The 16,783-nt window shown below is 45.4% G+C and overlaps 1 protein-coding gene across 2 annotated transcripts in view; it reads right to left on the bottom strand.

Annotated features, from left to right (window-relative positions):
• The window catches only part of NRBP1 (nuclear receptor binding protein 1), a 92,640-nt gene that overhangs the window by 24,863 nt on the left and 50,994 nt on the right, over positions 1-16,783 (bottom strand). For both annotated transcript variants that reach the window (XM_074991600.1, XM_074991598.1), the window contains exons 8-9: positions 1,933-2,016; positions 1,558-1,616 (exon numbers count right to left, since the gene is read on the bottom strand). In XM_074991600.1, coding sequence (XP_074847701.1) covers positions 1,558-1,616; positions 1,933-2,016 — 143 coding nt within the window. The remainder of the gene's footprint in view (positions 1-1,557; positions 1,617-1,932; positions 2,017-16,783) is intronic.

Here is a 16,783-nt window from a genome sequence, read left to right as displayed (position 1 = left end):
TAGCAGTTTTCAGATATCTTAAAGGGTGTCATAAGGAGGAGGGAGAAAACTTGTTCTTCTTGGCCTCTGAGGAGAGAACAAGAGGCAATGGACTTAAGCTGCAGCAAGGGAAGTTTAGGTTGGACATTAGGAAAAAGTTCTTAACTGTCAGGGTGGTCAAGTACTGGAATAAGTTGCCAAGGGAGGTTGTGGAATCTCCCTCGCTGGAGATATTTAAGAACAGATTAGATAGATGTCTATCAGGGATGGTGTAGATAGTGGTCAGTCCTGCTGTCGGGGCAGGGGACTGGACTCGATGGCCTCTCGAGGCCCCTTCCGGTCCTAGTGTTCTATGATTCTATGATTCTAAGGACAAATGCAAAGTGCTCCACTAGGGAAGGAACAATCAGTTTCACACATAGAGAATGCGGAGAAGCTGTCTAGGAATGACTACAGCAGAAAGGGATATAGGGGTTATAGGGGACTACAAGCTAAATATGAGTCAACATGCTGTTGCAAAAAAAGCAGACATGATTCTGGGATGCATCAACAGGTGTGTTGTGAACAAGACACGAGAAGTCATTCTTCCGCTCTACTCTGCGCTGGTTAGGCCTCAGCTGGAGTATTGTGTCCAGTTCTGGGCACCGCATTTCAAGAAAGATGTGGAGAAACTGGAGAGGGTCCAGAAAAGAGCGACAAGAATGATTATAGGTCTAGAGAATGTGACCTATGAAGAAAGGCTGAAAGAACTGGGCTTGTTTAGTTTGGAAAAAAGAAGATTGAGAGACGACATGATAGCGGTTTTCAGGTATCTAAAAGGGAGTCATAAAGAGGAGGGACAAAACTTGTTCTTTTTGGCCTCTGAGGATAGAGCAAGAGGCAATGAACTTAAACTGCAGCAAGGGAGGTTTAGGTTGGACATTAGCAAAAGTTCCTAACTGTCGGGGTGGTCAAACACTGGAATAAATTGCCTAGGCAGGTTGTGGAAACTCCATCTCTGGAGATATTTAAGAACAGGTTAGACAGATGTCTATCAGTGATGGTTTAGATAGTACTTGGTCCTGCCATTGGGGCAGGGGGCTGGACTCGATGGCCTCTCAAGGTCCTGTCCAGTCCTAGTGTTCTATGATTCTATGATATTCCTCAACAAGCCTTGGGATAGTTCAGACACTCCATATAAATTCACCTCTCTCCTTTGACTCCTACTAAGCTCCTGGCTTCAGTATCTTGTGGCTGTGAGTTCCACAAGTCATTTCTTAGATTTGGAGTGGGAAGAGCCACCCAAAGGAAACCAATACAGAGGACAAACTCTGATGGAAAGGACCCAACCAGTCCAAAGTTTGTTTAGCATGCTAGTGCTAGTGGGGAGAGGAGGAAGCAGAACCAGCAGATGCAGCAGGGGCAGACCATGATCTTGGTGTCAGCAATAGCCATACTGCTGCTGAAGGTTTGGGGAACAACAACTACTAACTTCAACAGAGAGGGTTCTTTTTTCTCTTTGACATCCCTCCCTAAGCCCAGCATACAAGCCCAGGCCACGTCCCTGCCCACTTACACAAAAGCACCGTTCCCACTCACCTCCAGTGCACACATCCCAAAGGAGTAGATGTCCACAGCAGTAGTAACATTGGTGACCTCTGTAATACAGGAACAAGGCTCCACAGTAAATTCCCAGCAAGACAGTCCCAGCACCTTATAGCACTAGGAGCTCTCACAGCAGACAGCAAAATCCTACAACCCACTCCCTTCCACCACTACTCCCAGGACAAGGGATACCAGTGGCTCCAGACTAGGGCCGTCGCAACCTTGATGGAGTAGCAGCAGTAGCTCCTCTTGGCTGCAGCTTCCCCTGGGATATGCAGATATTAACTACCCACAAATCAGTCTACCAGCTAGATACAGTCCAGCCAGGCCACACCTGAGACCTGCTAGCACTGTGCTGCTCTACTGTACCTCCATATTCTGGGGCAAAGAAGTGCAGGTTCTTCTGCTCCTCTCGACATGTCTTCACATGGTTGTTGATGGTGTCCGGTGCAACTGGAAGAGAGTCACAGATGCTTACAATGCATCAATCCTTGCCAGGCGGGTTTCAAGCTGCTCTGGGAGAAGGACAGCTGTCCACACTGGCCCCAGGCACCAGCTCCCTTGTCTTACACTGAGGTGAATGGGCCTTCTCAAAGCATGCACGAGCAGTGAGCACTGGAAAGTTCCTCCACCCTGTTCCATTGGCTGCACACCTGAAAGCTCCCAGATCACACATACAGCATTCGAAGTCCTCAGGTCTGAGGTGCAGATTCTGCTCAACTCAGAGGGGTATCTCACTAGGGCAGAGCCAAGCACAGAGACCACCTGTACAGAGAAGACACCTCCCTGATGCTTCTGCATACCTAGCTATGGAGAATGTCTATAGGAGGCTTCTGACAGGAGCACTCAGCCTAATCATCAGCAAGACAGCACCAAACCCAGCACTGAGAGCAAGAACAGCAGCAGGGGCATATGGCGCACTGGTGAGGAGGGGAGATAAGCTCCAGGGACAGTTGACCTCATAGAGGTCTGTGGACAAGTTTCCAAGAAAAAGCAGCAGTTTAAACATTAGCTCCCACAAGTGGGAGGCAGGGAGGAGAGTATATCAAGGTAAGCACAGAACACAAAGGTCATCTCCTTTCTAGTACTTGCCCCTGTCTGGAGCACAGCCATCCCTGTACCATGGTGCCCCCAACCCTGTGTCATCCCCTTCAGTCAGGAATCCACACACTCTGGCCCACAATCCTAAAAATTAGTAACACTGCACTCAGAATATTGTCCTCATGGCTACTCCCGTGGAGGAGTCAGCACCACTGCACACAATTCAAGTCTCTTGAAGATACTTTTTCTTCTCAGCAAAAAATGCATTCTGCTTTATCATCAGCAGGTGCTGCTGTGATGGCAGAACAGAGGGTAGATGGCTCTCCAGCTGACAGGAGGTGTCAGTCTGTGTTCCTCACAGAAGCAAGCCCACTGGGCCAGGTGAAAAGGCATGAGATAGTTTGGGGTGGACGGGAGAGAAAGAAAGACAAGGCCTGGCACACAGGACTGCTGGTGGGGGCACAGAGTGGAGTTCAGAAAGGCTAGTGGAGGAAAGATAGAATAGGGAAGAACTGAATGGGAGCGAAGGGCCACATGGGGACAGATGAAGATACACTTGACTGAATGGGAGAAGACAGAGACCTGCCAGGGTCTGCATATGGAAACCCCCTTCAAATCCCCCTGCTCCTACACCATTCTTCTCCCACCCATACCCAACAACACTTCAGTCTTCTGGGCCAGCAATCACTCCCCTCTCCGCCATTACCCCTAATTCCCTCAAGCCTTTCCCCCATTTCAAAGCGGGATGGGAAATACACTTCTTTATTGTACTTTAGTTGAATTATTACTCAGCAGTTAGTGTTAAAATGTCTAGTAACACTTCAAGAATAATTTTTATAGTCTGTACTGTGACAAGCATCAGAAGGGTAGCTATGTTAGTCTGTAGCCACAAAAACAACAAGTAGTCCTGTGGTACCCTATAGACTAACAGATTTATTGAAGCATAAGCTTTCGTGGGCAAAGACCCACTTCATCAGATCTGACTAAGCGGGTCTTTGCCCTCGAAAGCTCAAGCTCCAACAAATCTGTTAGTCTATAACGTGTCACAGGACTTCTCATTGTTTTTATAGTCTGTATTGTGATAGCTTATTTCAAAACACCTGCCAGGAAGTATGCTATCAATAATTGAAAGTGACATGACTATATTGTATTATTTTGACAAATAGAATTCTGCAGAATTTGAAAATACTATACACAGAATTTCCCTAATAGTAAACCTAGTTAATCTGCCTCTGTTTCTCTTTCCAAATAGAATTACAGCTGCCTACTCTTTCTAGCATCCCTATTTGAATGGGCGATTCCACAGCGTGCTTGGTTTTAAAAAGGCAGAGACTGCTCTTTTCCAAAGGAGAAAAAACAGTGAAACACTTAAAGTGAGCTCGGACTAGTCCACAGCCTCCAGAAAACCAGGTCGCTTAAGCTACAGAAGAACCTCTTTTATCCGCATTTTTCGGAAAGAACAGTGCTCTGAAACAAGAGAACAGAACAAAGAAAGGAAGAAGGAAGCCACTGTAGATGGCTCCGAGACTTTTGAGACTGTGCAGCTGCAGTCAAGATGACAAACACGATATTAAGATGCACAAGGAATGGCACAGAGACTATTAACAAAATATTCTGACTTCATATAATTAGTGGTGCAGCTTCAGCTGGATATTGCCCGCAGGACTCATCATGCCATCTCCAAGGGTATTGCAGGAGGTTCAGACACGGGTGATAAGACTGGCTGGAGGGCTTGGGAAACTACTCTGGAGAGAGTTTGAAAAAGATGAATACGAGAGAATGTGACCGAAGGCTAAAATAACGAATGGTCTAGAGAGGGGGGTCCACGAGACTAGACCTGGCTCAAAGCAAACACGGGGACAGTCGATTAAATTGAGAGAGGCTGGAATTTCAGAACAGGTGAAGTACTTTTTCACACGCTATGTAATTAGCTCACAAAACTCACTGCCACAGAAAGTGATGGGCATCAAGAAGCTACCAAGATCTGAAAGACTACACGCTTACCTGAGTCTAAAGAATATAAAGAGTTTTCAATTATAACAAGAGCTATGAAAGGGAGATTAAAGCTCCTGCTCCAACGGCTCAACTAATCTATAACCATCAGGGACTGTGATGTTTCTTACATCTCCCTTGGAAGCCTTTGGCCCTGGTCACTGGATGAAATGGATCACGCACCTGAGTGACACCAGCAGCTCCTTGTCTCCCTGCATCTCCCAAGAGAAAAAGCAAGGCAGCTCACTGGTGTTGGGACACTTGACCCTGCCTCGTGGAGCTGTTGCCCAAGGTGATGCACAGAGAGCAGGGGTAGAACCCAGTGCTCCTGCCAGAACAGAGACACTGAAGCAGAAAGATTTAGACAGCAAGAACATCTGTAGTAACAGGCCAGCTGCTCCCATTCTTGCTGTGAGCAGCTTCCTCCCTCACACAGTGCTAGAGAGAAACTTAGCAACAGGAACAACTCCTCTCCCCCACAGGAGGACAATAGTGCAAGAGATTAACAGCACTCTAACACAAGACAGACATCAGCCTCACTGCCTGGCTGTGACACTGATATTGATGCATCTGGTTCCCAGCAGTGCCCCTGCAACTTTCACACAGGTCTGTGTTACACAGGCAAGCAGAGGCACAGCACAAAAGTAGTCAAATTGGCCCCATATTACTCAAGCATTTGTCTGAAAAAAGACCTTGGCTACAATGAGCAATTCCTCAGACCGATGTCCAAAAGATTGCATAGTGTCAGGTTCTTCCCACACCAAGCGGTGGAATAACAGAGCGGTAGCCATATTAGTCTGTATTCTAACAAAACAGCAGTAATGTAGCACTTTAAAGGCTAACAAAATTATTTATGCGGTGATGAGTTTTTGTGGGACAGACCCACTTCATCAGATCAACAGCATTTCCAGTACAGACTGATACCTATACATACAGAGGTCCCACAAAAAAAAAAAAAAAAAGCAATGAAATCTGACAAATCAAGTACACAGGACTGAAGGAGCAGGGTGAGGGGTGTTAAGTGTCTTGCCTGAGATCAGTCTGAGCATCAAAGGAAGGGAGACAGTCCTCGTAATTGTCTTTGTTCACACCAAGCATTAATGTGTCAAATTTGAATATCAACTCCAATTCACAACTTTCTCTATGTAATCTGTTTTTAAAGTCTCTTTGTTGTAAAATGCAAATTCTCAGGTCTTTAACAGAACGGACCACTCCACTAAAGTGTTCACTAACTGGCTTCTGTGTGTGGAGATTCCTGATGTCTGCTCTGTGCCCATTCATTCTTTGGCAAAGTTTGCCCAGTTTGTCCAACGTCCATAGTGGCAGGGCATTGCTGGCACATAATGGCATATATAATATTGGTCGAGGTACATGAGAATGAGCCCTTGATCTTGCAACTAACATGGTTAGGTCCAGCAAAGATATCCCCAGAATAAATACGTGGACAAAGCTGGAAGAGAGTCACAGATGCTTACAATGCACCAATCCTTGCCAGCGGGGTTTGTTGCAGGATTAGTATTACCGTGGTGCAGCCTGTGATTGCTGGTGATAGTCTTTCTTGGGTTAGGAGGTTGTCTATAGGAGAGAACAGGCCTGTCACCTAGGGCCTTCTGGAGTGCAGCATCTTAGACTTTAAAGTACTACATGACTGCTTTTTTGTTTTGATAGAATAAATTGTTGGTTTTTAATGATCTGCAGGGGTTTGAGCTGGGGGCTATAGGCAATGACAAGTGCTGGTGTTATTGATCTTCTTGGGCCTATCTTGATGAAGCTGGTTTCTGAGTATTTGTCTGGCTCTGGTATTTTTTTTTTTTTAACTTCTTCCAGTGTGTAATTAAGTTTTATGAATGCTTGGTAAAGGTCTTGGGGTTTTCAGTCTCTGTCAGTAGGACCAGAGCAGATGCGATTGTATCTAAGGGTTTGACTATAAACGACGGATCGCGTGGCGTGTGCTGGATGGAAGCTGGAGGCATGTAGGTAAGTGTAGCAATCAGTGGGTTTTCAGTAGTGAGTGGTGTTGATGTGGCCATCAGTGATTTGTACTGTGGTTCCCAGAAAACGTGCAGCTACTTCAAGATAGGTCCAAGAAGATCAATAACAGAACGCCACTTGTCTTTACCTACAGACCCCAACTCAAACCCCTGCAACACATCAGTGTGGTAGGGAGCCTGAATAACATATGTGCCCCCATGGAGAGGGGAAAGAGCACAAAACACCCGTGTGCTTCAACCTCTCCCATTTTTCCAACTGTAGGTCATTAACTAAGGTGTGAAACCCTCCTCCCACTCTCAAAAATATCCTCCAAGCAGCAGGGACGAGCAGAAGAGGCAATCAAGCGATCCATTCCTGGTCACTCATTCCCAGCTAGGAACAACAGCTCTGCCCACCCTGGCTAATAGCCATTGACAGACCTATCTTATTATAGCCTTGGCCTTCAAAAATATCCTCAGGCAAAGAATTCCACAGGCTGACTGTGTACATGCGAGAAGGAACACTTGTTCGTTTTAAACCTGCCACCTTTTAATTTAATTTCGTAACCCCCTAATTCTTACGTTATGAGGAGGAATGAACATTTCCTCGTTGACTTTCTCCATACCACTCATGATTCTATAGCCCTACATCATATCCCCCAATAGTTCTCTTTTCCAAGCTGTGAAGTCCCATTCTTACTAACCTCTCCTGATACAGAAGCCATTTCATATCTCTAACGATTTTTGTTGCCATTTTCTGAACTTTATCCAACTCCTACATATCTTTTTTGAGATGGAGAATCTGCATGCAGTATTCAAGGTGTGTCATACCATCGATTTATAAAGCGACAATATGATATTCATCATATGATAGTCATATTATCTGATGAAGTATTTCCCATCCCTATATTAATTCACGACTGCAAAAAGCAACTACTAAAGCTAGACATCTCTCAATCAACAAGACCTCATAACTTGCACCTAACAGCTTACTTGGCCATTAATGGTGGTTTTTAATAATTCTGAACACACAAGAAAAGTTGCATAGAACTGGAAGAAAGCTCATTTTGCGCCAATGTTTAAAGAGGGCAAATGGAATGAACTGAGTAACTATAGCCTGGTCATTCTGACACTGCTCCTGGGCAAAAGACTGGAAGAGCTGATATAGGACTAATAAGAATAATCTAATGCCCATCAATAAGGGTTTAAGAAAAACAGATCTTTCTGATAGCTTTATGACAAATTTATAAGTTTAATTCACAAAAATGCTGTTGACTTCTGCAAATACTTGACTTGGCACTGCATGACCATTTGATTAGAAAATAAATTCAACCACAGACAAAAGTCATAGAATACTAGAACTGGAAGGGACCTCCGGTAGACATCAAGTCCAGTCCCCTGCACTCATGGCAGGACTAAGTACCAAGATCATTCCTGACACGTGTTTTCTATCCTGCTCTTGGAAATCTCCAATAATGGAGACTCCACAACCTCTCTAGGCAACTTATTCCTGTGCTTAGCCACCCTGAGAGTTAGAAAGCTTTTTCCTGAAGTCCAGCCTAAATCCTCCTTGCTGCAATTCAAGCCCATTGCTTCTTGTCCTATCACCAGAGATTGAGTGAAAGAATTTTTCCTCCCTCCTCCTTGTAACACCCTTTTTGGTACTTGAAAACTGTTATGCCCCTTCTCAGTCTTCCCTTTTCCAGACTAAACAAACCCAATTCTTTTAGTCTTCCCTCATAGGAAAAGGGGAGAGAAGGCAGAAACCAGAGATGGGTAGAGAAAATGGGGGCAGGAGAGGACAGGAGCAGGGGGCAGGAGGAAAAGTGTGTGACCACTGCATCATGCTCATTTCCCAACAAGCCTTGGAACTGGACTTGTCACTGAATCTCAGCATTCCTCTATCTAGTCTCTTTCCCCCTAGCTGCAGATCCACACCAAACATAACAGCCTCTCACTCTTACTAATTACTCAAGCGGCAGAGGTCTGTGCTGAGGGCCTGAGATCTGCTCACAGTTGCAACTGAAGTCAACAGGTGTTCTCCTCTGAACACATGAAGTCCCATGAAATATTTCATCCTATGAATCAGGCCCCTCGCTTCTCAAAACTGAGCAGAGTTAGCTGACTGACAACTTTGGCTTTAATCTGTGCCTCAGACCCCCCTGTGTAAAAGGGGGATAAGACCATCTCACAGGGATGTTGTGAAAAATACCTGATTAATCCTAGGGTTTTTTTAAAAACAAAGATTCTATTCTAAAAAAGCACCATAAAAACATGAATAGATAAATAATGCACACATTAAATATATAGGCCACGCTTTGGAATAAATGAGAGGTACTCTTCTGGTAGCTACATCAAGCAGGTCCTTGGGCTCAATACAGGGGCAATTTGATTAATTTCTATGGCTTGATATACAGAAGGTCAGACCAGATGGTTTAGTTCTCTCCACTGGTCTTAAAGATAAAATCTATTATTCAGAATAAGTTTAACTACAATTTATGAAGCATCTGATTTGTTTCAAAACCTGGAAACTATTCTGTGGGTGTTAGTGTTGATGCTGACCATATAAAGTTGGAGCGATTTAAGTTGACATAGCAGCATCACCTCCAACATCATATTCATGAAAAAGGATTCTGGTGTGTCTGAGACACGCACCCAGTCATCACATCCCAAATTCAGCTGGGTAACTTGTGAATCATTAGGATCAGGAGCAAATGTTCCCTCTAATTTTTAGCATCCATGGGCAGAATAAAATTTTGGTATGTGCACCAAAGCATGCATCACCAACAGAAACATATGCTATCAGCCATGTGCAGCTGTAGGCACTCTGCTAATAAGATGGGCAGAACAGGAATCTCTGCTGGGCAGCAGTCCAAGCGCTCATCTTACAGGGAACACCAATCAAGAAGTAGGACTTATACTGTGTGCAGGCAGAGGGCACCAAATAGAAGTATCATAATCATATTACAGTAGTTAATGTGGGAATTTCAGGGTGCTATTGGGGAACAGTATCACAGCAAGTAAAATAATTTGAGAAGTCTTTACAATTAGGTTTTAAAACCTTTCTCAGAATGCGAGGACTGCCTGCCTTCCGCTACCACGTAGTCTACTGTACCAACGACATCATAGATTTTCCAACACAAACTGGAATCAAACGTGTGCCTTCTATGGATCCAGTCAGGAGGTGTTTGCATTTCTTACATTTAACATAACGCACCCTGTTCCATGGTTTCACTTTTCTATAGGTTTGACATTAAAATGCTTCTGCATCTTTACAGATTAACTTTTTATGAAACAAGCTATTTTAAATTTAAAAATTATGTTTGAATTCTTGGGGCTGAACACATCCTTGCTTTAGCTTCCTACTCAGCTAATCTAGGAACAGATCTGTTCTGTAATTGGCTCCTAATGAGCATTTTCAGACATTTGGGACAAGGTCTGGAAAGACTTGGCAAATTGCTGCCTGTGGAATGGGCTGATTGGTTAGTATATTTTACAGATTTCCGAAGGAGACACTGCATCTGCTTGATTACTTGGACAAAAGTTAAATGCTCTTAACGTTAATGGTGCTAATGTTCCATGCACACTCTTTCAATGTCGTTACACTCACCTATCACTTTGATCATGCCAGTAGTCATTTCCACATATCAGCAAGTGTTCTATTTTAGTTCCAGTGTTTTCACAGCTCTTGCATGTTCTATTTGGATCAATTATCCATTCCTTTGAGGACTCTACAGATACACATTTATTATTGCTTCTGACACATCCCAGAATATTGTATGTTCAGCATGAGTGGAATTGCGTGAAGCATCTGTATAATCAGACAGTTTCAGTTCTTTAATGATCTCTAGGTTCTTAGCAACAGTTTGACCGACTGCATTATTGTCCTTTGTTGACACTGACTTATATCTCAGTTTATTAAGTCAAGAACAATGTGGCCATGACACAAAAGTAATCGTCCTATTGCAAAATCTGGAATTAGTTTTGTGCAAAGGACAAAAGTCACATTCCATCCTCAAACAGAAACAGCACCTTTTCTCCATGCATCGGCAGCCTCAACTTCCTGTGTTAGCTTGATTTACTCTCTCAGAAAGAGTGGGAAGTCACCTGGCCCCAACTGTATGAATGTGGTTTTTTTTTATTTTATTAATTTTAAACCCACTGATTTGGGAGACCAAACTGGAGAATTAGAGACAGCAGCTGAACTGTGGTTTGGAATTAAACAGGTAGCAGGGCTAATGCTCACACACAGGGTACACTCTTAGACGTCTCTGGCCCCAGCTGGCATCAGAAGAGAAGCTGAAGTTAGTTATGTCAGCGCCTGAAAAACTTGTGAGGCTACAGGAGCACTGCAACAAAATTAAGAAGCTGGGACAGAGTTTAAGATGTGCAGAGTCTTCAAGCATATTTAGTGATCAGCTTTCAGGTCACAAGCAAAAACAAACTGTCTGGAGGCAGTGGGAGTTGCCAGCAAGCTCCTAATCAGAAGAGATGAGTGTGGATGTATTGTTTCAGCTTCCACTAACTTAGGCTGCATCTTGGTTTACTGAGCCCAACCACCGATAACAAAATGTTGATATTACTGTATGGGAATAGCATCAATTTTGAATGTAAAACATAAAATAAAGGCTAGTGTGGAAGGACCCTGTCTTTAATTCAAATTTATTAGCCTCCAGAAGTGTCCCGTATGTATCCCACAAAGGTACACAGTGATCCTCTTTCTTCTCTGCTGCTCTCCATCCAGATACACTGGAAGGCGGTCATGCGAAGCCCACAAATTTTTGATTGAATTAGAATTTGAATTCTGCAGTGCCCAGGGCTGCAAATCTAAAGGACACCCATAATGATAAACTTCATCGCACCGACTCGGCAACAACTGCATCAGTAGCCATCTCCTGCAACCATGAGCACTTAGGGTAGTGATCTGCCTAGGACTTCTCAGGCTCACGAGAGCCCCAGCATGGACCCACTAGGAGATTCTGGATCTTCTTGTGATTTGGGGAGACCAATCAGTGGCAAAGAGACTTCAGGTAGCCAAGAGGAACATGGTAATCTATAAGCAAATGTTGCACAAGATGGCTGCCAGCGGTTACTCCTGAGAGTCTATGCAATGCTGGGTGAAGATGAAAGAACTTCGGCAGGCCTACCAAAAAGTCTGAGAAGCCAACCAGCAGTTGGGGCAGCTCCACAGACCTGCCACTATTATGAACAGCTGCATATGCTTACAGGGAGCAACCCTACCGTAGAGCCCAGTCTTAATTATGACACTTGCGGAGGCCCTGGTCTAGAGTTCAGAGTACCCCAGCCGAAGAGGTCAACAAGCAGGGGACCAAGGAAGTTCTTCCCGAAAGCTCAGAGCGCTTCACCATGGAACTGGAACCAGTCCCCTCCACGCTGGTTCTCGAAGCCCCTCAACCAAGCTGTTCAGGTGAATTTTTATTCTGAATGCTTGAAGCAGGTTGTGGCTGATGCAGATAGACAGATATAGGGTTGGGTATGGGTACAGATTTGCTATGGATCTGTGCCCCTCAGAACAGCATGTTAATGTTTCTCGGGATGCAGGCGTGTGGGTCACACAGCATGAGCAGGTCGTCTTTGTCCATATCTGTTAGTTTTAGGAGGGCAATATCTGCTCTGGCAACCTACAGGAGCATGGGAATTTGCATCGGATTTTTTACATGATTCCTGCCCTTTTTTATTTCCCTGCAACAGATGGTGGGTGTGCCACTCCCCACCACTCAACCCGGTTTACAGGTTCTGTGGGGCGTCTCCCTTCCCATGTCCCTTTCCACCCAGCAATTCTTTTACTTTACAGGGATCCCCCATGCCATGCGGCTGCCAGATTTTGCTGGGCATCTCCCCAACAATGTCCCTTTCCACCAAGCTTTTTTTTTTCTTTACTAGGGACCCCTCCCCCCCACCCTTCACCCCTCAGATGCAGCCATACATTCAACTGTAATTGAACCCTTCCCCACCATTCCTTCTTGCCACGCAAATGCCAGGAGCTGTGTTCCTTACTCACTGGGGAGGACAGCTCCAGAAACGGCTGAAAAAAAAATTTTGCCCCTGTCCCTGGACACCTGATTGCTTCCTCTGCTTTGTTGTCCTCCCCTTCTCACGAAAACCAGGCAATTGCCTATAGCTTACCATGTCCACAAAGAAATGTGCTGGGTAAGTGATGGTAAACGATGTACTGAGAAATGCATGCTTAGAATCACATAAGCCTTTAGCGGTCTTCAAAAAAGTAACTTTCCCTGACAGTAGACAGAGACCCATTCAGTCCACTTGAAAGCACATTGTGTGAATTAACAACAAGAAGTCCTGTGGCACCTTACAGACTACCAGATATTTTGGAGCATAAGCTTTCATGGGCAAAGACCTGCTTCGTCAGATGCATGAGACTGGTGCATCTGATGAAGCAGGTCTTTGCCCATGAAAGCTTATGCTCCAAAATATCTGTTATTCTATAAGATGCCACAGGACTTCTTGCTTTTGAAGACACAGACTAACATGGCTACCTCTCTGATAATTGTGTGAATTGTATCTTTATTCTGACCTTCACTTTTCAGCTTTACTGATATAGTCCATCGGCTCCGCTGGCTTGGCCACGTCCACAGGATGAATGATGGAAGGATTCCAAAAGACATCCTGTATGGTGAGCTAGCCTCTGGCAAAAGACCTCCCGAACGCCCCCAGTTGCGCTACAAAGATGTCTACAAGAGAGACCTCAGAGAGGCAGACATCGAGCTGGACAACTGGGAAGATCTAGCAGACGACCGCAGCAGATGGAGGCAGGGGTTACACAAGGGCCTTCAGAAGGGTGAGATGAAGATCAGACAGCTAGCAGAGGAGAAGCGAGCGCACAGAAGGCACACTAAGGACTTGCCAGACACCCACCACATCTGCAAGAGATGCAGCAAGGACTGTCACTCTCGTGTGGGCCTTCATAGTCACAATAGACGCTGTAAATGAAGTCCTCAATTGAAACTATAAAGGGCGCAATCCATAGTCTATGCAGACTAAAGGATGCCTGCTACTACCACTTTTCAGCTGCCATGCCCAGCATGGGAGACAGGTTCAGAAAGAGAAAAAGGTCCAAGCAGGATCTCATCCTGCAGCACGTGGAGTAGAATGAACCAGAACACAGTAAGCTGACAAAGGACACTGCTCACTGGCATGATAGTACAGCTCAGTGACATCACAGTCCAGCTGAGTTTCAGTAGAGCATGCTTGATTTCCAGCAACAGCAAGTAGCAAAGCAGAGTGAGGCCACGGCAAAGCTCATAACAGCAGTTACAGAGCAAACTGAGGTCCTGCGCTCCCTGCTGCACCTGCAGAGGGGACTCCCCACACAGCACGGCAAGAGCTGCTGGCTGAAGTCCCCTGAGAAGAAGTCACCCACCCCCCATCATTGTAGTCCCTGAATGCAGGGAGGAGGGAAAGGACAGCCTGCCACTCTAGCCCCAAGGGCCACTGCAGAAGGCTATTCAAGCACCTTTGACAATGCTTCTTTTCCCTGCCACTTAAATCTCTCCTCCCACCCAAAATAAAATCATTCCTTTGAGCTCAGTGTGATTTTTGTGGCGTGTGCGAATGGTAGGGAACACTAATCACTGTGGGGAACATGTTAGGGGAGAGCTGAAAGCACAGCTGCCAGCTGCTACGCCAAGGTCCACAGCAGATATGTGGCTAACAGAACCGGGTGGGTTCCAGGAGAGCTGAAAGCACAGCTGCCCATTGATACGCCAACGTTCACAGAGAACACGCAGCACAGGAAACCCGGGCAGGTGGGGAGAGAGCTGATGGCACAGCTCCCGCCACTACACCCACATCCGCAGCAGACTTGGGCTGATAGAACTGGACGGGTTGGGGCAGGGATGAAGGCACAGTTGCCCATCACTATACCCAGGTCTCCACAAACCTGGGCTCTCAGAACCAAGCAGATTGAGGGAGGGCTGAAGACATAGCTGCCCACCACTACGCAGTCTGCGGAGGATGCGAGGCTGATGGAACCGGGCAGATTGGAGGAGGGCTGACGGTACAGCTGCCTGCCACATGCATTCTACTAACTGCAACTTAACCCCCATTCCACCAAGTAAAAGCATTCATTCTTTAAGACGTGGTATGATTTATTAGCATTATGACAGAGAAATACATTGGTAGCATGTGTGTGCTACAGATCATTCATGAAGCTATGTTTTAAAATATCCCTTATTGCTGCTGCCTCAGCGTGATTACTGGTGGATGGTTGTGTAGGTGGCTGTGAGTAAGCCCTGCCCATGACCTCAACTTTGGAATTCCAGATGGACGGGAAAGTCTCCCACCTAGATTCACAAATGTTGTGCAAAATAGCACACGCTGTAATCACAGTGGGGACATTAGTTTCAGAAAGGTCCAAATGGGTCAATAAGCATCTGAACCTCGTTTTTAAATGGCCAAAGGCGCATTCAACCACCATTCTGCACCTTTTGAGCCTGATTGAAGTTTTCCTTGCTGGGGTCCAGTGCTCCTGTGTAGGGCTTCATAAGGCAAGGGAGCAGAGGGTAAGCAGGGTCACCTGATATACAATAGGCATCACCAATCGTGATTTTCCAACTGGGGAAAAGAGTCCCATCCACGAGCTCTCTGTACAGCCCAGAATTCTGGATGATGCATGTGTCATGAACCCACCCTGATGCTCCAACGTTGATGTCATTGAAACAACCTTTGTGATCCACCAACCCCTGCAAAACCATGGGGAAGTACCTCTTTCAGTCCATTTATTTATTTATTTTATTTATATATATATATATATATATATATATATTTTACACATATGCACACACACGCATGATCATAGGCCAGGTGGTCCGGAGCCATGGTGGGGATATGCATTCCATCTATTGCCCCCTTGCAGTTAGGCAATCCCATAGCAGCAAAGCCATGCACTCTCTTCATCTCCCAGGGTCACAGTCTTCATGAGGAGATGCTGACAGATTGCATGGGCCACCTGCATCCCCATGGACCCTGCTGTAGATCTGCCCACACCAAACAGATTAGCCACTGACCGGTAACTGTTGGACGTTGCAAACTTCCACAGAGTAATTGCCGCTCACTTCTGACCTGTTAAAGCTGGCCTCCTTCTCGTGCTGCTGCACTTCAGGGCAGGGGACAGCACATCACAAAGTTCCATAAAAGTGGACTTGTGCATGTGAAAGTTCTGCAGGCATTGCTCCCAATACTCCAAAATGATGTGGTCCCACCAGTGTGTGCTGGTCTCATGAGTCCAAAACTGTTGTTCCACTGTCACAATGCATCCAGGGCAGCCAGCAGCTGAGAGTCCTTGGACCACAGTTGAGATTTCCTCTTCAAAACCAGCATCATCATCATCATCATGCTGAACCATCACTGAGCTTTGTAATGGAAGGCAAAATTGCACAACAGCCAGTGTGGTTGCTGAAATGATGTGTGCTATGAGTTCAAGCATTTGGGGATCCATGCTCGCACTGGCGGAAAAAGTGCTGCAGGAAATGGCGGGATCTCCAATTAATTTTCACACAGTTACTGGGTGCTTTGCATTCTGGGACAGTGCTTTGCATTCTGGGATTCAAACATGAACACCCACAAGCAACCGGGACTAAGGCACTGTGGGATACATATCCATAATGCACTGCTCACACTGTTTAATTTGCACAGGGCAATGGGGATGCAGAAACTTGACACGGAAAAACAGTGGGTCGAATTTCAAGAAGCTTTATGGACACAAATTCAAATTCATAAGAATGAGATTAAAAAATCAAATTGATTAAAAATTGAATTTATCTCGTAGTGTAGATGCAGCCTCAGAGTGGAGTCCTGAGCTAGCTGTTATCTAGGTCTTTATGTTAGAACTCTTGTCATAGTCTTGGAGCTATGGGCGTTCTGTATCTGGACACAAGTATGAGGGAAGAGAGAAACTCCTGAAGAGGGTATTTAATGCATATGTCAATACTTGTTGTCCCTATGGCCAGATTCTGGAGGGGACCACATGCCAGTCACTTGGACACTGTTACGTCTCCTGAGGGGAATAAAAAGATCTGGTCCCCATGAATTTCATTAACACAAGAGACAAACAAGAAAGCCATTACAAGCGTAGGAATTACCCAGACCCTTCAGTAGCTAACAAGTACTCAGACAACTTATATGGCTGCTCTGCGTGATGTGCTCCTAATGCAATGATGTCAACCATACACAAAGTG

The sequence above is a fragment of the Carettochelys insculpta genome, chromosome 3, assembly GCF_033958435.1.
Source record: "Carettochelys insculpta isolate YL-2023 chromosome 3, ASM3395843v1, whole genome shotgun sequence".
NCBI lineage: Eukaryota > Metazoa > Chordata > Testudines > Carettochelyidae > Carettochelys > Carettochelys insculpta.
The sequence above is the reverse complement of the archived record's forward strand: the minus strand, read 5'-3'. Positions and strand labels throughout refer to the sequence as shown.